The 25,165-nt window shown below is 46.6% G+C and overlaps 2 protein-coding genes across 2 annotated transcripts in view; one reads left to right on the top strand and one right to left on the bottom strand.

The window, feature by feature from the left end:
* Positions 1-10,027, bottom strand: part of LOC122389038 (zinc finger protein ush-like) — an 87,811-nt gene extending 77,784 nt beyond the window's left edge. The window contains exon 1 of the mRNA XM_043380695.1: positions 9,878-10,027. Coding sequence (XP_043236630.1) covers positions 9,878-9,917 — 40 coding nt within the window. The 5' untranslated portion in view covers positions 9,918-10,027. The remainder of the gene's footprint in view (positions 1-9,877) is intronic.
* Positions 10,028-10,098: 71 nt separating this feature from the next.
* LOC122389037 (zinc finger protein 341-like) lies at positions 10,099-23,637 on the top strand. Its single transcript, XM_043380693.1, has 13 exons — positions 10,099-10,175; positions 10,936-11,009; positions 11,415-11,525; positions 11,822-11,955; positions 12,314-12,451; positions 15,890-16,091; positions 17,281-17,501; positions 18,043-18,239; positions 19,538-19,646; positions 20,056-20,212; positions 20,582-20,704; positions 21,221-21,363; positions 21,741-23,637. Exons 2-13 carry the CDS (start codon positions 10,937-10,939, stop codon positions 22,146-22,148), a joined length of 2,016 nt encoding a protein of 671 aa, XP_043236628.1. The 5' UTR covers positions 10,099-10,175; position 10,936; the 3' UTR covers positions 22,149-23,637.
* Positions 23,638-25,165: the final 1,528 nt, after the last annotated feature.

The following is a 25,165-nucleotide window of genomic DNA, read 5'->3' as shown; positions in this document are numbered from 1 at the left end:
AAGCATCGGCAGTCACGTGCATCCAGCATTTTACGCGGACCTCACGGACCAAAGTCAAGTCCTTGCATGTCCATCAGACAGCTCGTGATCCATCCGAGACCTCGTGATCCAACGGATATCTCGTAACCAGCACGTGCTCTCCATCCGGCAACAATGGTTCGCACTCCGCAAACAGCGTCTCTGCCAGCAGCGCCGGACGTTGGTCGCATCCGCGTGCGCTTCCTCACCCCCCCCCCGAGACTCAGGGGGCGGGGCGGGTGAAGCTGGAGGGGGGGGGGGGCACTGCAGCGCCGCCGGGCACTGATAAGCACTCGGTGCCAGAGAAGATCTGTGTACGTCAAATAGGGTGCTCTGGCACTGGCGAGCCGATCTGCCGACGGCAGTTGACTGAGGGCTCCGATCAGCGCTTCCCTTCTATCACCCGTCTGGGAACAGCCCGTTCTCAACTGATCAGAAGGGGTTAATATGCAACAAAGAAGGGTGAGAGAGGATGGGACCCATGTTGCAATTTTCAGAATGCCAAAACTGAATAAATTCATCTGCGAACAGGCGTGACAAACATTTGACGAATCAATGTTTTAACAGGACTGCGAGCATTGACCATCTGACCAGCTTTGTTGTTTTGTTTATTGTACCTTCTGTTGGGCTAAATAGCCTCACCAAGTTGAGAGAATATCCAACAGCCATGGCGACTATGATTTGACTTTAGTAAGAGTATGAACCGGTATTTACATTACTGGCTAAATAAAGCTCACCTAAGGCTTTCACACTAAGCTGTACTCCGTCATACATTCTTGAAATAATGTATTTATATAATCCCATTTCTAGAGATTAGCATTATCACATCAGCTTTACAGCCAAAGCTTGAAAATGGCCGAAGAGATCCGCTCTACAGAAACCAGTTCTACGTAACCGCACCATCTCATATCCCTTCCCGCACGGCAAACAACAAATCACCCCACACCCTCCCGGCTAACCTTTTCACACCGCTCCAATTGCTCGCGCCACTCAGCGGGCCAAATGTTCTGATCGTGCAGCGGTTACTCTGGCTCCCGCCCCTCCTAGACGGGACGGTACGGTGCCGTAAGTTACGGCTCTCATTAGTGGTGTGGTGGTGCCGGAGCGGAGCACCGGAGCAGCATACCGGTGGCGGAGCCGGCCGCCGGGAGCGAGACTCGTCTGATGACGGCTCGTGATGACGTCTGGACCGATGACGTCCAAACGATGATGTCCTCAGAGTTGTGGTAGCTGTGTGGCCTCCACAAGGTAAACTGTATTAACTTTGCGCTAAGCAGGTAGCATGAACAAAATAGGCGACAGGAAAAGTGTGAGCGCTAAACTGCATCGGAAGGCTGCAGGAAACAGCTCGAGCGGAGAAGCAAACCAAACATCTCGGATCTAGACAACAGTGCGAGCGAATGGCCAGTGCACCAATGATCCGTGCCTCACCACTCAGTCTGGGACCAGGATATGCGGCCGTCACACGTCTTATGCAATGCTGCAGGTTACGTGATGGGCCGCGATACTGCCACCGGAGCGCGCTTCTGGACCATGCATCATCACTTTCTCTTTGCACCACCTGATGAAAACCGATTCCTATGGAATTCACTAAAGGACGCGATATCCAAGAAAGGGGTATCACATCCAACAGTGAGTAGGTACAAAATCCACCGAGGGGCACAGGATCCACCAAGGCCAAGGGCCACGAGATCCACCAAGAGACACGAGATCCATCAAAGGACATGAGATCCACCAAAGGTCACGGTACCCCTCAAGGTACTGGATAGGACCACAGGGCCTTGGGAAGAATGACTGAATAAGCGCGAGAGTAACAGGAACATCACAATTATCATAGAAATGCTGATTGATGAGTGCGCTGCTACTCGCAAGGCAAGCACTGTGTGAAGGGAGGGTCATAGCTTAAACACGAGTTGAACAGTAGCATCTAATGCCGACACGAGAAAATTAGACGAAATTAATGACCCAGACAAGGCTTATCAATGTTCTGTAAAACAAGGATCATATTTTCTCGCCCGATGACGGCAAAATTAATTAAGCGCGAAGAGTAAGATAACGAATAGGACGTTTATTGGTCTGATATTTGCAAGCAGCGTCAGCAGAGCCTAATAGCGTGAGCGGGAGACTCACGAGAACCAAACATTCTTGATTAGATGGCTAGACAATTTGGGCATGACGAGCAACAGCGCCAATAGCTGTCTAATGAATTCTGATTCCGCTTTGGTATTCGGCTATATCGAAAGCAGAGCCGAAGCCAAACCCTCTAATGAGTGAGCGATGGTCCCGCAGTCGCCAAGAAATAGCGCACGCTGCAGCTAACTTTGCATTGCTTCACAAAAAAGACATCATTAAATGTTGTAATGATCAACTTTATTTTGCATTGAATAATTCAATAGCCAGCTGTTCACAAGGATGGCTTCACACATCGAAACCCCAATCAGCCAAGTGATTAACGATGCATTACAGCAATAGATACTCGTAAAGGACGCAAGAGAATAGTTTCAACTCGCTTACGGCTTAATTCAGATACGCGGTCTTTACACTGTGGCCCAGTTGTGGACCTAGTTATAAACTTTTGTTTGAATCCAGCTAGAATTGATGCAATCAAACTGCCAGTGAGCAATGCCCAGGCTGGCACTATGCATCTGTCGACAACACACATGTGTGTTGTACTAAACACTAAGGACTGCGCTTAGGTGTCTGTTCTCCCGTGCCCGGGTCCCTGAACTCGCCAGTGGGCGGCGTCACCGTCGTCACGCGCGTCATCACTGACCAAGATCGGCCGCTTAACATGCCACGAAATTGGATAGAGGATCGATTGTATCAGCGACTCATTAATTGTCTCACCAAGGGCGCCCGCCGATGGTCCCGCCTATAAGGAGACGTCACGGTATTTTGACAGTCGCAGGCCGGGTGGCGGGCACACGGCAGGCGGACGGGTCTAACGGGGTACCTCCCGGGGTTGTTTGAGGTCTGGGTGTCACTGAGGTAATGGAGGGGTGAAGGGGATGTGACAAATAGGCTTGAAGGAGGTAGTGTGTAGCTGGTGAAAGGATGGCACTAAATGGCTGCCAGTGTCTTGGGGGAAGTGTCGCTGGTGTCAAGATGTAAGAGAGAATGGGTGGAGACTTCTACTGGCGTCCAACAGGCGTCTAACTGAGCAGACGTCCAAGTTGGAGTCTAACTTGGCGTCTAACTGTTGGACGGAGACTTCCAAGCTAGACGCGTCTAAAGTTAGCTGTCGCCAGATTTACGCAGCTGCCGTCCAGCTAGACGCGTCTAAGACGACGCTATAGGTAGACGCGAAATGGAAGTCTCCACCCATATATTTTGGGAAGCATGTCCTTGGTCCGGATGAACAGGTGTTGTGATTGCTTTACGTGCAAATTGATCAGATTTTTTAAATGAAATAAGCCAAATGGCTTGCATGCTAAGTTAAATGTGCCGAGAGTGAAATGGAGAGCACTTAGAATGCTAAGCCTTTTAGTGATGCATTTTATCAGGCGATGCATGCAGCCATCACACGCTATCGATATTGGATAATGGATATATACTTTGCGTTCCCAGCGTAGAAAATAGCAAACAACTCATCAACATAGAAATAAAGCACAGCTTTTCACCTCACTAGCTCAGAAGAAGGTAGAAGGTAGAAGCTCACGATCACACTGTCTATTGCCCATGACCTCACCGCTACCCGTGACCGTGAGAATAAGCTTCAGGTACCTTCAGCACGGCATCTGTGTTTGGAGCATGAACGACAGGCTCTTCTTAGACACACCCGGCCATGTCCGAAGCAGACTACCGGCGCGCAGACTGCCCAAGGGTGGAAATCGGCAGCCGCGATATAGGGTAAACGCTAAACAGCCTCCGGGGCTCTGATAGCGTGCCGCTTGGAGATGTCAGGAGTGGCACCTTGACACGGGTCACCGTTGACACAGATCACCGTTGACACAGGTCACCGTTGACACAGGTAAACACTGTCAGGATCTGGGATAGACATACGGACGCCTTCACGGGTGACCATGGACTGCCAAAAAGATGGTCAACAGTGGTAAGGGTGGCCAGTCGAATAGCCTTTTACTGGTAACTTATATCGTCCATCATCCGCACTCAGTCCTTCGCAACTGAAATCTACAGATAAGTTGAAGCTTTTTTTTTGCTTTAAAATTAGCGCTTGGCATGCATTTGTTTTGTTTTCGTCCGCTACCACAGACAGATTAATGCACACTCATGCTTAGCAAGCTTAGCAAGAAAAAAAAAATCATAAATGGCCAATGGCAGCAAACGGCCAAGTAAACTATGCCAATATGTCATGTCATAATGCTATAAAAGCCCGGTGCTCACTACCTGAGGCCTGTTTCACTAAAAACTTGTATTTACAAGTGTTTGTATTATAGTTTACAATTCATAAGTATTTTTACCAACTACGTAAAAACCGATTTCACTAAGCTTCATCGCCAGTGGCACCTCCGATAAGAAAATGTTTGCAAATAAACTTGTAAACAGTAAAAATGTTTTTAATCAAGAACTATAGCATGCTAAAGATATTGCTTCTTTTTATCAAATTTTGTCTAGTATTCATGTCAAAAGCTGCCTAATTAAATTATAAATAATGATGCTGTTGGAAAAAGATATAAATGATAGTTCACATTGTCCTATAATTGAAAGAAAATAACACTCAAAACATTTGACAGCAGAAGACTGTTGAATGCAATTATGGCGCGCGAATGACAAAACATGACGATATTTTAATACCGATTATTTTGCTTCTTAGGGTGTGTGCTAAGTAAAAATTGAGCATGAAACGACTCAACAAAGCATAGTTGTTCTAAATATATGACTGTTTTGCATTATTGCACAAAAAGTATCAAAATTCCGAACGTCAGGACCACTGGAATTTCAGGTTTGTAATTTCGATGTTTTCTTTCAAGTTTCTGGTCTTCGTGAAACAGAAAGTTTGCGATTCCCATGTTTTCTAGCAAACTTTTTCTTGTAAAAAAGTTTGCAAATTTTAAACTCAAAATTCATGTTCAAAGGTTTCCTGAAATCCAAATCTCAAATGTTGGTAATTATTTCTTGTAAACTCAAGCTTTTTCTTTGTAAATACAAGTTTTATTTGTTAGTGAAACAGGCCTCAGATATTAAAAACACGTGCCGGAAACTTTGTAAAACATTGCATACCAGTGAGCCAATTGCACATTTATGCACTGTCAGACTACCACTTATTGCGGAAAATGTAAAAAAAGCGCACGAAAGGTTTCATTATCAAATAAAGATAACATATTGCATGCCATAAGATGTTCACAATTTACCATGATTGCATGTAACTTGCATTCTTCTCACTATTTTATGAAGATTGATCTATAAATCTTTTCCCGGTAGCAAATTAATTATTTATCAGAACAGGATATCTAGAAAAATTGTGACCACCTGCTCACTGTTTTATGCCTTAACAATGAATTCGTGACACCATCTCCGCAAGGAGGAAATCCTTTTAAACATAAACGTAGCCAAACACTTGGTGGATTGTCTTCAAATAATACAAAACTGGAGTCGAAAGAGACTATTGAAACTTACGAGTATCGAGGGCAAAAAGACTATAAACGCAATAATGAACTCACGCAAGCCCACACAAATGGTAGATAGACCCAAGACCGACCTAAGAAAAAAAACAATTTATGCCAGCAGAAATTCAATGTTGTCGTGGCCCGAGCCATCAGCTGAATAAAGAGCACAGAACAAATATACATTCGCCACTTCTTAAGAAGGGCTTTGGAAAAGTATTAAATAAAACACAGGATAAGATTCAACCTAAGGTTACTCCAAGTCCAGACAAACTGAAACAACAAGGATACACAACCGCTGTAATGGGAGTAAAGTATGCAATCATCAACATGGGACCAAATGTTGATACATACCGGTACCCACTACCGGAGTCATGCATATTACATAGCGCTTCAAACTATAAAAATTTGTTTATCGTGATTAAATGATTACTGCTTGCCTAGATCTGTCTTTTTTTTGCGGTAGCGCCACCTGCATCTTGCATGGCTAACCGTTCACCATTGTTGGGAATACATAAATTGGTATGCGGAAGCCACTACGCCTGGACCTGGGACAGGCCCGTGCAGTGTAAGTTAACGCCTGAATAGAAACTATGTGAGCATATGTGATGTGATAGTCATTAGTCAGCAATCAGCTTGATCCAGAAATGTGCTCGTTGTAACTTTATTTCATGGGGAGGGGTAGGAAGTTGTTTCGACCATTTAGGATCGTCTACGAATGCACTAAAGGCTGCTAAGTCGAGTCATTCGTTGTTTGAATCTTAAAAATAACATAGCACTGGCGCAATATCACAAAGAGCAAAATCGAGCAGTGCTAAAAGATTAAATAAAATTGATTTTGGTTCGGTAATTTTAAGTTGCTTTAATTTTCGATTAAAGGAAGACTGCCACCTTCAAAAAGTTTTCTCAGATCGGCCTATGATTTATTTCCTGGACAAAACAAAATTTTAGAATTCACCTGACAAAGTATCATCACGTGAATCGCGAAAAAAATTGTCGATTATCATACAATTATCAATCGGTTAATGTCTAGCGACAATGTTTACACATCACTAGACTTCAAGGTCATAAGATTATTACATTTTATTTGAAAAAGTAAGGTATTTTATGATTTACTAATATATGATTTCATAAGAAATTGGCCATGTTTAATTTATTTTGCATTTAAGTTCGTAAAACATTTAAAAAATCATGGCTCATTTGGAATGGGTCTGGCCCATGTTAAACCCCATTTCCCACACTTTTTTGGAAAAATGAACTACTGAATATATAAGTTTAACTTTTATTTTGACACTCCAAAATTCTTCTCTGATCTCGAAACAATCAAAGTTTTGACATATATTTACCAAAAGATAAGAAAATTCATGTTTCAAAGTTATCGATAAACAGTAGAGATGTCGGTTTTCTTGGACTAAAAAAATGGCATCAAACTGAACTTTGGTCTCCGATTTCTCGCAAACGGGTTCGAATTTCGGAAAACCGACTTCAGTCTGGGACATAGGTGGCTCAGCTCTAGTGAAAACCGTTTTGTGAAAAAAAGGTGGCAGTCTACCTTTAAAACAAAAATCGACGACTGCCTCAGTGCCTCAACGCATATTTGCCTTGGACTTATCGTCTCACCTCCAATAATTTTGGCCAAAAAAATATAAAAATGGGCTATACCTTATGTAAAAGAGATGCATGGAAAGGGCGCAAATGCGAGACCGAATGTATCATGGCACAAACTATGCTTTATCCCGCGCCCTGCTGGGGGTCCTGGATTTCCACGCCCTGCTGGGGGGGGGGGGGGTGTTTGAACACCCCCCCCCCCTTGTAACTCGGCTCCTGGGCCACGTAGCGATACGCGGAAGGCGGCGTTCGAAAGAGCGTAAAAAATAATGACGAAATCACTTCGGTCAATTTTTTGGTCAGGTCAAAGGTCAGGTCACCAGAGGTCATTGAAGGCAAAATTTCGCCGATTTCCAGGTCGAATGTCGAAAATTTCCAAGAAGCCAACGCATAACTCGGGAACCAATAGAGCTACAGCGCCGCGGAAAAGCGCATTCGATAGCCCTATTAACGCCCTTTCTGAGTAATTCTCTCAGATTTGACCTAACGTCAACGGTTTTGCCTGCAGGGGGCAAAAACTGCAAAAATAGCCGATTTTTTTGAAAACAGTTTTTCTGCAATAACTTTTGACCCAGGCCTTGTACGAGCTTACTTTTACCGGCATCGTGTTCCTCTCGTCAAGACGCATCGAATGAACTATAACTTGACCTTGAAAGGTCAACTTGAAAATTTGACCTCAGGTCAAGGTCATGACCTGACCGGAAAGGGTCATGTTGCATATCAGTCGATCCGTATCGTCGAGCTGAACACATCTAAGGCGTTTTCATCGCTCTAGCATGCCTCTATCAAAAGTTATTTGCGAAAAACTGTTAGATACCATTCGTGACCTAAGATGACCTCAGGGCATAAACAAAGGTCACGAACACCATTTTTAAGTTCAGTGTGTCTAAACCACTTGTAATTCGGTGTTTGGGAGTGTTTATAATGTCTTTCATCCAAAAGAGGCGCATTTCAATTTTCTCCCATTGACTTATAATGGGGAGGTCGCAAAATTGACCTGACCTTAGGTCATCGATATCAAAATTCTGAGATATACATTTTGTACATGCTATTGCTCTTAGCAATCGCTGAAAGTTTCAAAGCGATCGGTCACTCGGTGTAGCTATGACAGACATTGAAAGTTTTTATGAGGTGAGGTCACTTCAAGTGACCTGGTGACCTGACCTTGAATGACCTTGGTCTGAAATTTTCACAACATGTGTAGAATTGATGTATGATAAGGTGTACCAAAAACGGCGGCGCTCCGCGCCGCCGTTTTTGAGATATTCGCGAAAAACCACAAGGGGGGGTGTTCAAACACCCCCCCCCCAGCAGGGCGCGGGTTATTATAGTTGTGTGAAATATGGAGGCCGTTTTATTCCGATAAACACTTGAACTTTCAGTGGCCTTTACTATCCTAGTGTGTCCGCAATAGATAGAAAGTACAGGTCATTATGATATATAAAACCAGCCCCTTATTTGTTTTACACCTAACGAGTATCATAGAGCGCTCTCATAGGCCATAAACTGGTAATTTGACACCACCTAATCCACGTCATAAATCGTCGCTACTCACGTTCTTCGTGTTCTACGACCAATATTGGTCAATAACGCTTGTAACTGGCGCATTGCACGCGGCACACGTCACCACTGCCCGTTCGCGAATCGCGATAGTGAAGAACGGGGGAAACTTCTGTTTGCAATGTGCTATGTGGCGTGCACTGTGCAGCTGAAGAGGGAGCAAATGAAGGCCCCTGGCGGTGCGGTTCGATTTGTAGGTGACCTAGAATGACCTAAAAGAATTACGAATGTCTGTCTGTCATGGAAAGGTAGGTAAATAATGGCAACAGCATATACAATAATAACGAACATATAGGCCTACAGCTCTTCTGATTCAAAATAGGCAGACTTCTGATTCAAAACTTAAACGGATGAATAAGTATGCTGATAGTGTGAGCTAATATTCCTGCAGGCGTTCGCTCACCGATAAAGGGTTTCGCCCCGGTATAGGCATAGCGAATGAAAATTTGGTAAAACGTGCCTAACCACTAACCAGGGAATAATTTATTTGAAAACAAAGCTTCGGACTGAGTCGATGAGTGCTGAATTAAAATACAGAATACACCGTTTACGACGGAGTCGGTGGATAAAATGAATCCCAGGTCTACACATGGGATAAAGCAATTCTTTAAACGGTTTTGGGTAAATTACGTGTCATTTTCAGCATAAATATTGCATAAGACGTCATTTGACGCAGGACGTTCATGAATCGAGCACATCTATTGCCCAATGGGAACGAAATCTAATGCTGCTAAAATTAAAATCGAGACCCTCTTTTATGCCAGTACGGTCCTACCACCGACAACGATATAAACGTACCTACCGGAACCGTGCCGGAACCCATGTACCGCGAGCGGCAGAATCGGACGGCCGGGCGGCGGTACCCCGCGCGGGCCGCGACCAGCGGCGGAGGCACCACGCAGCAGCATCGGATGGAGCACAAAGACCGAAAATCGATTCCATGCAGTGGACGACCATCACTCGCCAACTCACCCTCCCTCATGCAAACCAAACCCGACTCACGATGGGGAGAAGCTCCCACCTCTGGTCCCGTCACCGAGCCACGAGCTCTCAGAGGTTGCAGGGCCCGCCACGGCAGGCGAACACCAACGAGACACTGAAAACGCCCTCTCCCAACTTGTACTCACGTTTGCAGGGTTTCGGGTTGCTCTGCTTTCTGCGCGACATGGCTGGTGATAAGAGCGCGCGCACAGCACCCTCCCGCACACACTATTATCGCGCGACTATCCCTCTTGGCCCCGCTTCAGTATCGCGGTGTTTATCTCCAACAGATCACTGACGTCACAACGTTAAGCTGTTTGCCGTGACGTCACGGCAGTCAGCTGGCTACCATTGCCGGCGACCGTGGCGCAGCTGCGCCAAATAGTCTTATTGCCGTTTCTGGGAAATTTTTCGTTTGATTTTGTGTTGAAGTGCTTCATGCAGGTGATTATATTGTTTTCTAATTTATTTATGATGCTTAAATAGCCCCTTGAGACTATGCTATTCGAAAGATAAGGTCAAAGTGCATCTAGCGAAGTGGGATAAGTGACAGTAGCTGTGCATCCTAGAGTATAAGGTTTGCTTTTAAAATAAATGTAAAATAAATGTTAAGTCATTTTTTAAGCTGAGATGCAGGATAGTTTCAGAAATTTTGAACTTTGCCATCATAAAATGGTCATGTTGCATCAAAAGTTACGCTATTTCCTTGTTTATTTGGACGTTGACGTGATTTCAGTATGTCACACTAGCTGGAGTTTTTTATAGAAAATATTTTAATTTAGGGGTGGTGATGATTTTTTACAACACAACATAGTCCGAAATAATGAATAAATATCGTGCAACAAAGCATGCAGCTATTGACACTGTCACCGATGACCTATGAAGTGTGAAGTCTGGCCGCTTGGCGAGACTTCCAGGTTTCACTGGAATTAAAAGCGTGCTGGTGTTCTGGAATAAAAATTATTTTATCAATACATACAGCTGCACTACCTGAGTTTAGCCAATTCAGTATTTTTTCTTCAAAGTTTGAAGCATGTCAATATACTCACCTGGTTGGGTTCCAACAATGTCCAGTAGGATTGCCTCCCCCACATGAATATACTTGATTTTCTGGATACTCATGTAGTGGAATCAAAATGTGAGTGTCCTATGCATATTGCATTACCATTACCTTGTGAGAGTGTAACGTCTTCTGACATTTCAGAATGGCTGAAGAAGAGCTTGATGCTGACTACATCTTGGCAGTGCCGGAGGAAAATCTGCATTCTGATACATTAGGTACATATCTAATTCTTCAAAGATGTTCTTGTTATATCTTTTGATAATCCTTTTTTCAGTCATTTATGCTCCTACACCAAAGTGAAAAATTGATAAGAGAAGAATGATTTCATTGAGTTAATGCTAATCACACCTTTTTAATTAACCCAAACCAGCCTTTCATATTGTAATGTCAAAACATCAAGTGTTCTTAAAAGTTGATTGTTATCTTACGTAAAGGCATAGGAAGTGTTTTTGACTGCCTGCCGCCTGGCCCATGGTCCTCATGCCAGTTTCTTTTTTCATTAATGCCTTTGGTAAAAAAACCTATGTCTATTGTATAAATTGACTCTGTTGATTGTCATGTGTACACTGTACGCTGTCATAATATTCAGTCATGCATTTGATACCCTTGCTCTTTTCCAGTTTCAAACACAATCACCCTAGATGAGGAGGACATTTTCCAGTGTGGTCGGTGCCGAACCCAGTTCTCCGCTCTCACAGATTTTGTGCTGCACAAACAGGAAGAATGTGGAGGTACAGTACATTCATACAGTAACTTTTCCCAGAAAGGGCAGTTTAGCTAGTCAGCTTAATCTCAGTGATGGAAATGTTTTACTAGAATTTACCAGTTAGTTATGACCAGTTATCATTTTTAAGCTTACCTATTCTTAACATCTCGATTTTTATGAATATTTCAATATTTTAGCGTCAGTAATATTCTGGGAACCAGATAAAGTCTGGAGTTGATATCTAGTACCTATCAATATACCAACATTAATGTGTTGTATCAGTATGGATCTTCATTGCTGCCTTCTTGTATTCAACCACAGGATTGCCAGGAGCGATGGTATCCACTCTGGCCCCCTCGCCGCCGCCACCGCCTCCCCCTCCCAGCCTGCGCAGCCCGGAGGAGGCGCCCCGCACTCAGGAGAAGCTGGTCCGCACCTACTGCCGTGCTGCTCCCGTGAGTTGACCACCAAGTGGTGGTGCATGGCCGTTCTTAGTTGGTGGAGTGATTTGTCTGGTATAATCTGATAACGAATGAGACGATCCGACCACCACTCGTCGCAAACTGAGAACGATGCATTATGATGAATGATGCTATCAGCCTTTTATCATTGATAATATACAATACACATTTCCCCCATCAAAACGTGAGCTAAATCGTTCTGATGAAAATTGCTAGTACAATATCGTTTTTTGAAGTCAAATTGTATTTACTTACCTTGTCCTAGATTAAGTTGACTCATTACCGTACCTCTATGTATCTATCAACCAGAGGCCATCCTCCATTCGTCGTTCACAATGTATTCGTTTTTCAGTCGGTGGTGGACCGGCCACTGACGCACGTGCCATTGGATGATGACGTCACACCGCCCGGGGGCGATCTGTCTGAGCGCCTCATCCTCGACAACGACGCCATGGAGTTCTCCATCGAGATCCCCGACTCGGAGGTCCAGGTAGGCGACTGGGAGGTAGGACTTTGAGTGGTGAGGCCACTGGGTGAGGCAGGGTGATGCAGCTGGGATGGAGTAGGGTGGTGCCAGGAGGATATAGCCGTGGTCAGGTGTATCAGCTGGCAGCTAAGAGGTGAGGCCAGGTGAAGCAGGTCAGGCGAAGTCAGTAGGCAGCTCAAAGGTGAGTTTAAGCGCCAGGGCTGTGGTAGCTCAGAGCTGAGTTAGAGCGCCAAGATTCTAGCGGAGAAGAAGTGAGGTGAGGTCTAACAACAGGAGGACAATGCCTGACTAAAAGCGTTCCAGGACTGGTGCTTCTGTGGCAGATGACAGGCCTTGAGGTGGGACTTTGGTAAGTTCGGGTGGCCGGGTATTAGGATGAGGTCTTGCCCTTACCCTAGTCAGCTCCCAGTCCTACTTTCTAGTTATGGAGCACTTAGCTGAATAGTTGGGTTCTGGTGGATGTTTGGGACTCTCTTTTAGCTCATTTGCCTCGACCTTCAGTTGTCGGGAGAATTTCTCTGGCTAGTATTGAAAGCAAGCTTTCCGAGCCGTATTCGAAAACTGTGTGCCTCGATATAATTCTCAGAAGTTTGTCGACGTCTGGGTCAGTCGCACAGAGCAGAGCTATTTTCCCTTCTTCACGAAGACTTAGATTGTAATCCCAATTAGACCACCTCTAAATCGGACTGTACTTATTTAACAGAAGCTGTGTCGCTCCCTAAAAATCCACGCCGAAGGCCCAACCTGTAGTTCTGTGGAATGTCGGGGTAGCGTGGTTGGTCTGTGACGCAGATCGCTGGGTAAAGGGGATCGGTGCGACCGCGCGCCGGTCCGACCGGCCGCGGCATTCTATGGCACGTTAAGGATCGCACGCGATTCTATCTCGACTAGAAGCGGACGGTATATTTTCCGGTTGAGTTATCATTGCATAACTGGATTACCGCTTCGCCGTAGAGCATCAAGTCCTGTTAGCAGGCGCTCCGTTATACCATGAACTGTCCCTGAGGGATTTCGGGATAGTATATGAAATCAAATGAGAGTAGTATATTTATCTGTCAGTATGAAAAGTGATATGCTTCTTACGGTTAGCAAGCAATCTTCAACTTTCGAAGATCGTTTTTTATCTGACGCCATGCTTTTTGCAATGCATGCTCAATTCGTCAACCAAATTTGATTTTATCACCTTCCTGCTGCCCATTTTTCTTTTGTCACATTTCAGCATATCGAATATATTTTTTTTCATGAAATCTGAAAACATACAGCTGAGGCCATGTCATGTTCAGAGCCCCTTAATTCGTTTTAGAAATGCGATCCGACTGGTTTTGCGAGCCGCACGTGTTGAGTTTGTCATTATCTGGCCGGGTTTCTGGCCGGTCGGGGGGGCGGTGGCCTCCCGCGCGCCACTTTCCCTAGCTCCGCGGACTCTGGTCAGCCATGAGCGGGCGGCGGGTTTCCAGCAGCGATCGTGTGTCGATCGGCGTCGGCTGAGAACAGATGTGATGCCGATCGGCGGTGAGGAATGCGGCCCTGCAGAGGAGGTGGCTGCTGCCGACTGAGCGGCGAGCAGTAGATTGCAGCCAGATGTGGTCGCTGGGCGCACTGACACTGTGCCGACTGCCGCCGGGCGAACTGCCTCTGAGTGCATTGACACTGGACGGCAGACCACAGCCGCTTAGTCTATAGGGGCTGAGAAAAGATGGGTGTTCTGGTACAGGGTAGGTCTGGTTTGACCTATCGGATGATCGGACTCCAATATCTATCAATTGCTTCATGCTGAGGAGGCACCAAATCGGCATTGTTTGGTAGTCAACCTTTTCTTGTGTAAGCCGCTTGACAAATTTACGATGATTTGTGGGTCACTAACCACGAAATGAATTAGCATTGCTGATAAGAATATTCCCTGGATGTTGTTGCAGATTAAATGCCTTATCAAAACTTGAGATCAATTATTAATTGGAAGTTAAAGTCGACCCGTCAGAGTTGCCTGCTATTTTGGGTTTGATCATAAGTTATATACTTGTTTTTGATGTCGAATATGGTCGTTTTATCAACCTGCAATCATTTGCAGAACTCATTATTATGTAAATAACTATATGAATGATGGATCTTGATTTTCCGATGTGAAAGATAAAGGGATCCGATTCCAATGAGATTTAATCAACTAGCCGTCGTGCACTATGCAAGAACTTTGCGGATGTTCCTTGATTAATTTGCATTACCTTATCTGACGAGAAGGTTTGAGAGGATAATCGTATGTGCATCTGAAATCTCTTCCCGACTAACCCGATCATACACCTTTTATCAGCGCCTCTATCAGTACTACAATCAGTGCTAGATAACGCCGGTAGATTGTAGCTCGTAGTGGACCACGCTGTCATTGTACCTATGTAGGCCGGTCATTCCGAAGAAGTCCGCTGCGTGATGTATGCCTGTCATGTGACCGTGGCTGTCGCCGGCTGTCCCGTCATAGGAAGGTGGGGTTGGCGCCAGCAGCGCCCCACACGTCAAAATCTCCGGTCCTCGCGAGCTGTGCGCATTTTGCGCCCAGTACTCGTCTAGAAACGTCACACGAAACTTTTCCCGATGTTTCTCCCGCCGGTTTCATCATCTTATAATATGTGCGGCCTGACCGACAAAAAAGTATCAGCTATCTCCCCATCAAAGGTGATTTAATTTAGATCTCTATCTATATCTGAGACTGGATGTTCCACCTCCACGGCAAAGGCTGGGCTGCATATATGACGTACGATTCGACCGTCTTCTTACGGGCCGACCGGTGGGCTTGCCGTTTCCAGTAACGCTCCCGGATATGTTCATAGTTGGTAATCATGTGATTACGGGCCATCTCGGCGAATGATATGGATCGTGATGCCGTATTTTATTTGGAATACCCTCCCGAAGCGGTCTGTTCACAACACGCCCGCCAGAGTATTTTTGACACCTATGAATTGTGCCGACAGACTTTGCGGTTTGCGGGGAATAAGAAGGCGCTGCCCGTTTGGTTCGCTGTATTCCGAGCCTTGCTGGCCTGATCAAGCAACGGTAGAATGGTTTTGGACCCGGTTGGTCGGTTGATTCTCGGTGTTGTGACAGAATCTTACCTCAGATTTGCGTTCATACGGTGATCATTGTGATTTATTCGGGGAGAGACGTCTGCCTTTTATTTAGTGTTGCGGGTTGTATGAATGTTCTCAAGGATGGATTTGATACGATTGATCATCGTTATTATCATCGTCAGGAATAGGATTATCAGTCATCAATATATCTGTTATTGTATGTAGCCTTTACAGCGTCTGACGTGTAGCTAGTGTCGTATCGTCACCTGAATTCTGTGCCGTGTCCGCATCGTTACCTGACAAATACAAATACAAGTGCAACTTCCTGACCTCCGGTACCTAGTTTGTGTATTACACCTGACCTCTGGTGACCCGGTGATCGCAGACGGTGGCTACCATCCCCTCTCTGCGCGGCGACGACCCGGCCGCCGTGGCGCTCCTGGAACAGGAGTGTCTGGAGCTGGATCGGCTCGATCCATCCTCCACAGCTCAGACCGCCGCGCCCGCTGCCAAAAACACGTGCGATGTGTGCCACAAGGCCTTCAGCAAGCGGTTCGACTTGCTGCAGCATCAGAGGAAGCATACCGGTAGGTGGAGAGGAATGGCCTTTTTGTTGTGTGCATGGCTATTGCGCAGGAAGATTTACACTGTTGTTTGATTGTCTTCGAGGCCTTTCGCAATTACGCCTTTTTTATTATTCATCGAGTCTCATTGCATGTTCCTTTTTCTATTTATTGAATGAATTTCATTCAAACTCATTGTTCAATCAGCTCGTATCTGAAACGAAACCCATGTCCTGGCCGTCATTTTGCAATGTCTGAACTCTCAACTCTTCACTCGCTCCTCTGAACCGCTACGCTCTGCGAACGCCTCAATCTCCAACTCCTGGAACTTTTTCAGCCTTTACGGGTGTGCCCAAGGCGAGGCCTTATCCATGCGTCCTGCGATGTCCTTTGCGTTCATCGTGAGCAAACCGTCCAATTCTAGTTATTCCAAAATCCGTTAAACCGCATAATCCGTGCACACAGGTCTCATCTTTGCCCAGGTTGTTTTACCTCGGTCAAGAAAGTTGGTGTGCATTTTGGAGCACGGCTGATGTCTAAACAGGATAGCACTATTTTCTTCATAATCGTCCATAGTCCCACCACTGGCGATGAGTTTGCTAGAAGATGCGCCCGTTTTGACCGTTCACGGACAACGCCATCTTTGATGCGCCTTTACAATCCGCTGACCCAGTCTGAACTCTCCTCACAAAGTCTGTGCTCATGCGGGACGATTTCCAGAAGCGGCTCTATAACCTCGTCACGCTGGTGGTACGATGAACGTTTTCGGTCCGCCAACCACCAGACATCTGAACATCTGCGCTCTGCATAAAGCTTCATTCGTGGTTGTGTGATGCAACGCATTACATAGATTAACGTGGTTTTCTGCGCATGAATGCGTACAATACGAAATTCGTCGTTTGAATTTTATGAACTAAGCCCTATTTTTTTCATGAATTGCATCGGATACAGAGACGTAATATTTCCACACAATTTGCAGATAGGGATTTTATTTCATTTTTTTAAGGCTCTTTGATTCGCACTAGTGCACGACAGAGTGACAGGAGTAATCGTATTTGAATGCAATATCAAATTATATGCCACCAAGATGTATTATGGCTTACGTTATGCCAACGCTTTGGGACTTGTACTTGTGAATATGACACTCCAGTAAACCTTTCTGTCTACCCTCATGAACATCGTTTAACACCAAACATCTCTATCTCCATCCCAGGTGAGAAGCCGTTCCGATGCCCGGTGTGCGGTCGCTGTTTCACGCAGAAGTCCAACCTCAAACGTCACATCGAGTCGCACCGCGTGTGGCCTGGCGGCGCGCGTGAGACGCTCCCCTCCGACCCGGCGGCCGCCGGCGGACACCAGTGCCGGCATTGTGCGCAGACCTTTGACGGATATGGCGCGTTCAAGTCACACCTTCGGCAGCATGACGAGATCAAGGTGGGAAGGAGGCTTATGGGCGTTGCAATGGGAAGAGGGGAGTGGTGTTATGAGAGAGGGTTGCAGTAGGAGGTAAGAGAGAGGACGTGGCACGGACAGGAGACGCAGTGTTGGGGTAAAGGCGGGGACAATTCAGATATGGGTCGTTGTGTGGAGCAAGCACGGGTGTGGCAGGCAGGCGGTAGTTTGCATGTGAACGTGTTAGTGAACGGAGCTCGTTTCGCCGCAGTTGAGGTCTCTGGTGTCTTCTCTGGCCTCCCTGATCCTGCCTGACGCCACTAGACCCCCAGCGCCCTCTGTGATCTTTCCCTTCCCCACTGCTACCCGATCAGGTTCCAAACCCGCATCTGTACCTCTCCGTCCCTACTAGTCCTTTGGCGGCCTCTCTGACCTTCACGTCTCCCCACCAAGGCGCACTCTGATACCCGTGTCCCACCACCAATTATCTTACCCCTTTCCCCATGCATGTACCCTTTCTGTCCTCTCCTCCCACCATCAAAGCGCCCTCTCTAACCTTCGTGCCTCTCCCTCCCGCCGCCAGGTGTACCGGTGTCCGCAGCGCGACTGTGGCGCCACCTGTGACGACCAGGACCGCTTCCTGGAGCACCTGCGGCGCCACCACGCGCAGCTCGAGTTCACGTGCCACGTGTGTGGCCACGTGTTCACCTCGCTACGCCTGCTCAGTGATCACGTGGCGGCCAGTCACGGCGGGCTCGCAGACGGAGAGGAGACGGAAAAGTACGTGTGGGAGAGAGGGAGATGATAATTATAACGCGGCTGGCATGACGTCTTCGAGCTAAATCAGCTGACTGGAACTTGGGACACTCTGGATAGTGTTTCGCTTTTATCACTGACTGCCGTTTAACCCGCGAGTTGCTGGGGGGGGGGGGCGTTAAACGCCCCCACTTTTTTCGCCGGGCCATAGCATAAAAACGGCGCGCCGCAGGCGCGCCAAATTTTGGTTACCTGTAGGGAATTGATTGAAGTTTATTGTGTCAAAGTTTCAAAAAAATCGGTCGGAAAATTTTTGAGATATCGAAGTTTTAGTGACGTCATGATTTCTGAGTTTTCGACCAAAAACGGCATATGTTCAAAAAATCATATAAAATCACAGAATAGACATACAGACATGCCGTAAACGCCACTAGACTGCCAATACCATGAACAATCAAATGGCTATCTTCGATTATTGATTATCGTTCCGCATTTTCCAAAATCTTGAATTGAATCTTGGCAATTTCTCGTGACTACTTCACGACCATGATACATGCATTTCTTAAATTGAAGTTTTTGAGCCAAACACGTACACATACGATAAAATGAATGTGACCATCGTGTTCTACGCCCCGAAGTACCCATAAAACATGTGTCACAGGCTGCGAATATCAGTTTTGATTTTCGGGGATATGTGCCTACCCGGTTGACCTGACCTTGACCCTGACCTATGCTTGATTGACCCCTACATGGAGCTGACACTCTTGTAGGCCTTATATGATGGATTGTGCACCGTTTTGACAGAGTTTATGACGAGAGGCGCCTATTGCGAAGTCCTGAAATCCATGCTACTGAAAGCCCGATTTCAGGTGTTTGACCTGACCTTGACCCGACCTGTGACCTCAAAATTCAACTTTAAAGTACTCATCTGAAGCGTCTCGTCGCGCTCTTTCGTTTGCCGCCTCGTGCGTTTCGCTGCGCCTATTGGTTCTCGAGTTATCGGCTGGGGGCGTTTAACGCCCCCCCCCCCCCCCCCAGCAAACGGTGGGTGGCGAAATACCCCAGCAACTGCCGGGTTAATTATGCTTCTGGGAGAAAATCAGGCCGAATGCATTTCACTATTATCAGTTTATATTTATGTCGGATACTGGAAGCTGTGGCCAGTGAACTAGGAGAAGGCCCGATGTTTGTGTTTTCATCGCGCCGTTCACCGCGGTGTTACCCCTGCTCCCTGATACGCACCCATACACGTCATGAGACATCCCTATCCACTGCTTAGTGAATCACCCATGAGTTTTACGTGACCTGTTCGTTGTCTGCAGGCCCTCGTTTTTCTGCCACCGCTGCCAGAGCCGGTACAGTTCTCTGTCCGCTCTGGAGTATCACCTTCAGACCAACAGTCACAACTTCACCTGCAAACTCTGCAGTAAGGTACGTAATTTAGTGTCAACCAGCGCCGTGTGGTTTTCGTAAGGCGAGCGCCGAACTAGAGCAGTGATGCTTCAGTAAGCAGTCGATATCCACTGCTTTACCAAATGTGATGAGTTAGTACAGCTGTCTGATTGGGCACGTTATTTCTTTTTTTAAAGTTTTATTTCGCGGCGTCTTTCTGTAATTGTCCTCCCCCCCCCCCCCCCCCACTCGGTGCTTTGTCATCCGTTTCCCTTCACACACACAGACACGCCCACACACTTCCACTAGGTATCCAATCATCAATGGAATCAAAGACTGGACGATTCCACTTTTAAGACACTTACCTGACTAGCTACTGTGTCCTTGCTCCAGCCATACTCTGAACATTTTCATCTGAGCTAACTCTAACCGCACCCCTCTTCTCCAGGTGTTCAACTCGGAGCGGTTTCTGCGCCGCCACCTCCAGACCCACTCCTCCACACCGACTTTTACCTGTAAGAAGTGTGGCAAGGCGTTCAACACCCAGGGCTACCTGCGCGCGCACATGAAGACACACAGCGACCAGAGGCAATTCGTCTGTGAGAGTGAGTGGATAATCTGAAACGACGGGGCTCGGTGGTTTTCGGAGATGGGGTAGTTTTGCGATTGGTGGGTGGTGGAAATTTGACTGGATCAAGATGTAACTTTGACTTCATAAGAATGTATTTAGGCTGCATGCTTATGATAAAGCATAGGGAATGACTTGATAAGTTTATCTAATGCTAGGATAAGAAGGATCAGGGAAACGCGGAGAGGTATCGAGAAGGGATACGAGCTGATAAACTGTAAAATGGCTAACTATGTGCGAAACTGCAGTCAGCCTACATTTGTATTCCTGAAGTTCAATACTTTCCATTGCCTTTTACCAGTACCACTGTCCTCCATGCTTACACATTCCAATACCTCATTCGCAGCGTGCAATAAGCGTTTCAAGCGTCGGGACCAGCTGCGTCGCCACCAGGTGATCCACAGCGAGAAGCGGCTGCTCTGCCCGTTCCGCGCGCACAACGGCTGCTCGCGGACCTTCTCCAGATCCGGTAGGTGGCGACAGCTGTCCTTGGAGGGTGGTGGTCACGTTAGGGGCGGAAGACTGTCCGGTGATATGCTGTGGCATATTCAGTGGCTAAACCTGAGCTAATTTGTTGTCATATTGTTCTTATAAATACATCGCAGTTATTCAGTCGTTCAGATCGTACATTCGTGACACTTATACAAGGACCAAGGTACACCAACTCGCTTATGTTTGTTCTTATGTTCCTATGTTGTTATCTGGTATTGTTCTTATGTTTGTTATTCTGTAGTCGTTACTCGTTAGTGTTTTTGTTTCCGATTTTGCAATAGCTAGCTGGTGCAGCTGACATTTCTCCGCATCGGTTTGGTGGGCGATGGCAAAGACAAATGGCCAAGGATTTGTGTATTGGGAGCCACGAGCTCGTTTATTGGGAACTTGAGTGTTTTACTCGCTTGCATCGCGACATTCTGGGGCTTTATGTATGATACGCTGCCTGCCTCCATATTTATTCTGACCGCCCTTTCCTCAATGACGCTGGCAGACAAGCTGAACCTGCACGTGGTGACGCACGCGGCCGCCCGGCACAAGTGTAAGACGTGCGGCAAGCTCTACAGCAGACAGGACGCCATGACCAAACACGCCAAACGCTGCGTGCGGATGGTGCCGTGTGCTACCTGTGGAAAGGTAAGCGGGATGGAGGGGCTGGAGAGGGGAGGGGTGTGGGGAGCAGAGAAGTGTAGTAATTGTTCTGAGTTGTGAAGCTGCTAGATCTATGACTCGAAAGCAGACGAGTCTCTGCTGGTCGATGGATTGCTTTTCTTGTTATGGGTGATAAATAATGGTAGATGTTACTGCTAATTGTGATAAGGGAGCGTACCTGTTCGACGTTTATAGCACGTTTGCAAAGCTATGCTGCTCTCTGCAAGTTCCTCGGCTTGCTATCCTCACTTGACCTGAAGTTCTATAGGGTGTTTGCTAGTTTTTTGGCGCCTGTTTTATACGGACGAAGTATCGGTCGTGTGTGCCCATTCACTGACCGTCCCCCCCCCCCCTTCCTCCAGGAGCTGCCTCCCTCCGAGGTATCTTCTCACACCTGCCCGGAAAAACAGCTCGACTGTGACGTCAAACTTCCACCAGAGTGTGACGTCATCATCACAGAGGACCGCCCACCATCCGAGGCACCAGTATCACCACCGCCTCCTCCATCACCTCCAGGTGAAGTTGACGACCCTCCTCCTGCTGCTCCATCAGTAGTGGAAGAGGTAGGCACCGGCTCCGAGCCTCCTCTGGTGCTGTATGTCCCTGTGCAGCTGGAGGAGGGGTCGCGCATGGAGCTCGTGTCGGCTCTTACTATTCTGGGCTCGGCGGACATTGGTGCGTATGGGGATCGGGTGTTATTAGAGGACTCTGTGATAGCGGCGGAGAGTGTCGATGTGATCATGTCTGAGGCAGGGGCGGACGGAACGTGATGAGAAGTGATACTGAACTTTCAGTGTGGGCAATTGAGAGGATCTAAACAGCCCTGGTCCGAGCCAAGGACTGGTCATGTGGAGAGAAACGTATCGATAAAACGGGCAGAGATCAGAGCATTTTAGCAGAAAATCGAAATGGCTGAAAATCGAAAGATATTATAAAGAATGGCGCCCTTTGAATGCGGTACACAAGCTACAGACCAATAAGTACAACGGGAGAAGAAGAGAATCGTATGTGTCAATCCCAGCTTGGCACGGACTAGCTGTAGCTGCGTGAATGTTGTGCATGGTTCATCGGTGTGCTTTCACAACTGTGTGCCCTTTATTTAGTGTTCTATGTGCCCAACACCATGCCTTTCTGGCATTTTGAATCCATCCGTAGCTCATCATGACGTGTGTGATCCAAACCTGCACAGTGTCATTTCGATGGTTAGTACAGCCTAGAAGACGCGCCTATGCGTCAGTAGCTGGGTAAATAGCCAAAGCGCCCAACTTGCCTGGCCCGGTCTCATGGATAGGTGACTTGAGCCTGGCTGCTTGCTCTATGCAAGTTTTCTTGTTGCTGGTATTGTAAGGTCGTTGTGGCTTATCTGTGTCAATCCTCAGTGGACGTCGCTTGGTGTTTTCTATTTCATCTCACATGAGTATCCAATGTTATCAATGTGTTTTATGTAGTAAAGCGCTTCACAATAGCCTAATGTGAATGCATGCATTTGACGTTACAATCCTGTTGTTTTCATGTTCCCTATCCATTTAAATCGTTTGCTCTCAGTGCTCTTGCCTAAAGCTATTCTCGTGGTGGGTTGATCGCAAGTTTTTTTTATATTTCATGATGTGGCATTACAACTTACAAGTGTTATTTGTAGGAAAAACTGGGTTCCGTGTCTGTTTGGTGTCATTCCCATTAGTATTTGAACATAAGTATGTGTTCAGAGTGCAGATGGCGTTTAATTTCTTGCACCAAGTGTCCTTCCCCCCCCCCCAAAAAAAAACGTGAAAATACTTATTGTGTTACGTTCTTCATTCGAAGTCTCCCGCCAGAGACTGGACGATTGTATGGGCACAAACGGTGGCATGCTCACTCGGGAACAAATTGTTTGTTATTCCGTTAGTATCGTGCGCCGCTCTCATCATAATTTGCTGGTTATGGCTGTTACGTTTGCGTTGTGATTGTTTTGAATTGTGCTTCACGGTTTTCTGTCTAGGTGTCTGTTTTGTTGAATGTGCTTGTCGGCAGGTTTGCTGCATTTATTCGACTTGAGCTACCACCAAGAACGCTATTTGTAGCATGTCATGTTTCCAATGGATCGTTCTTTCACTGCCTCGCCAAGCTCCATGTTGCCCCTAATTTTAGATATTAAAGGTGTTTAGGTACATGTTAGATGTTCTTTGTCTCAATTGCATAGTTTGGTAGCTTCATGCGACGGCTATTTGGGCAACGGCATGCATGTTCTGTGGCTTGCGATTAATTTATGCCCAAACTGTAGGTACAGTCCACAGCAGAAGTAATGTGGGGTTTCAGTCATGGGTATGTTCTGCATCTGAAGCTTAGGAACGATTAGCCAGACTACAGTGAAACTTTGAATGTAGCTTATATGTATCGTCACCCTTGCAGCTGCAACTTTAGCTATTGATATCTTCTTTTCGATCACTCCGCATTTAACAATCGCCAGTCAAAGCCAACCGTTGAGATTGGTAAAACCCTGCATTACTTTAGCGGTGGGCTGTACAGTCTGTCTTAAAAGTACCGCGCAAAGTGACGGTGGATCCATCAAGCCTGACCGATGAAGGACTGCCAAATTTGAGTCACCGAAGCAATGGACATCCTCGTCCATTCCCCAGCTCCATTGGTTCGGTGACTTTCAAATTATAGCAGGCCCTTCCTCGGTCAGGCTTGATGGATCCACCGTCACTTTGCGCGGTACTTTTAAGACAGACTGTACATACTTTAACTGTCATTCGTAGTTCATTCATTTGTTGTTGGTAGTGCATGATTTTGATGTGAGGCCATGTCCCTGACTGCATATTCTTTTCATTGTGCTATGCTCAAAGCCGGTGTTTGCGATCCAAAGAGACTGGGGCTCGAATGAGACGAGAGTTTCAGGCTAAGGCCTCGAATGGGACGGCAGTTTCAGATTGATGTTATGATCTGAGATGTGTACTGGAATGCATTCGTCAGCGATGTCGGCTGATTTAGCGACTGTCCTGACGCTTACTCTCGGCGTATGACCTGACTCAGTGTACCAATAAAATGTGTCAATGTTTGTTTGATTTTTATCCCTCCTACTGGTGAGATTCGGTTGGTGAAATTGATGCACCCCGTTCACACGCAATGCGAACTTGTACTGACTCCGACAGGATGTAAGCAAAACACCAGCACACTCGTCTTGTTGAAATCTTGTACAGTGTTTCACTCTTTTGTCCTCGGACTGCCCTGCTGTCAATACTATCCACAGCGGCTCGTAAGGATCCTCAACCTCAGTTAATTAAAATTCAGCATCTCAAACGAACACAAACTTTGCAGTGTTGCAGCTTAGGAAGGAACCGGAAACATTCTTATTTGTTAGCTTTCAAATGAAACAACTATCGTTACCGGCTTCCCAGCGGCTGATACATTTCTGTTCAAGGTCACCGTCGCTAATGTCCGACCCGTACACCACCAGACCATATAAGGCGTGGGACGTTTGACGGGATTGTGCCCGCGTCACATTGATCATGTGATATGTGTGTGTAGTGAAGCTTTACGATGACAGATTCTTTATTTGGTTTGCCTTCATGCATGTATGTGTGCCTTCAGCTTACGTCACTGTATACGCTTTGGGCTGCTCGCTGACAGATTTCGGCGTCATTTTGACCACAGTGGTAGTAACCGTTTACTGAGGCCATTCACAAGCGCGTGATTTATGCGTTGTTCGGCCCACGCGTCCTAACTCTTGCTGGAGACTTCCACACGCGGGTAAGTCGCGTGTAAGTGGTTTGCGGGTAAGTTGGCGTTTATCTCGCGTTTAAGTCGG

Source organism: Amphibalanus amphitrite, unplaced genomic scaffold (assembly GCF_019059575.1).
Source record: "Amphibalanus amphitrite isolate SeventyFive unplaced genomic scaffold, NRLGWU_Aamphi_draft 000342F_arrow, whole genome shotgun sequence".
NCBI lineage: Eukaryota > Metazoa > Arthropoda > Thecostraca > Balanomorpha > Balanidae > Amphibalanus > Amphibalanus amphitrite.
This window is presented reverse-complemented; position numbering and strand designations above follow the sequence as displayed.

What these genes read in the sequence shown, in the direction of transcription:
- LOC122389037 (XM_043380693.1), top strand. Translation starts at nt 10,937, where the DNA reads ATGGCTGAAGAAGAGCTTGATGCTGACTACATCTTGGCAGTGCCGGAG. An exon ending in CAAACAGGAAGAATGTGGAG is followed by an intron (nt 11,526 to 11,821) that starts GTACAGTACATT and finishes ATTCAACCACAG; the next exon opens with GATTGCCAGGAGCGATGGTA. An exon ending in CCTACTGCCGTGCTGCTCCC is followed by an intron (nt 11,956 to 12,313) that starts GTGAGTTGACCA and finishes TTCGTTTTTCAG; the next exon opens with TCGGTGGTGGACCGGCCACT.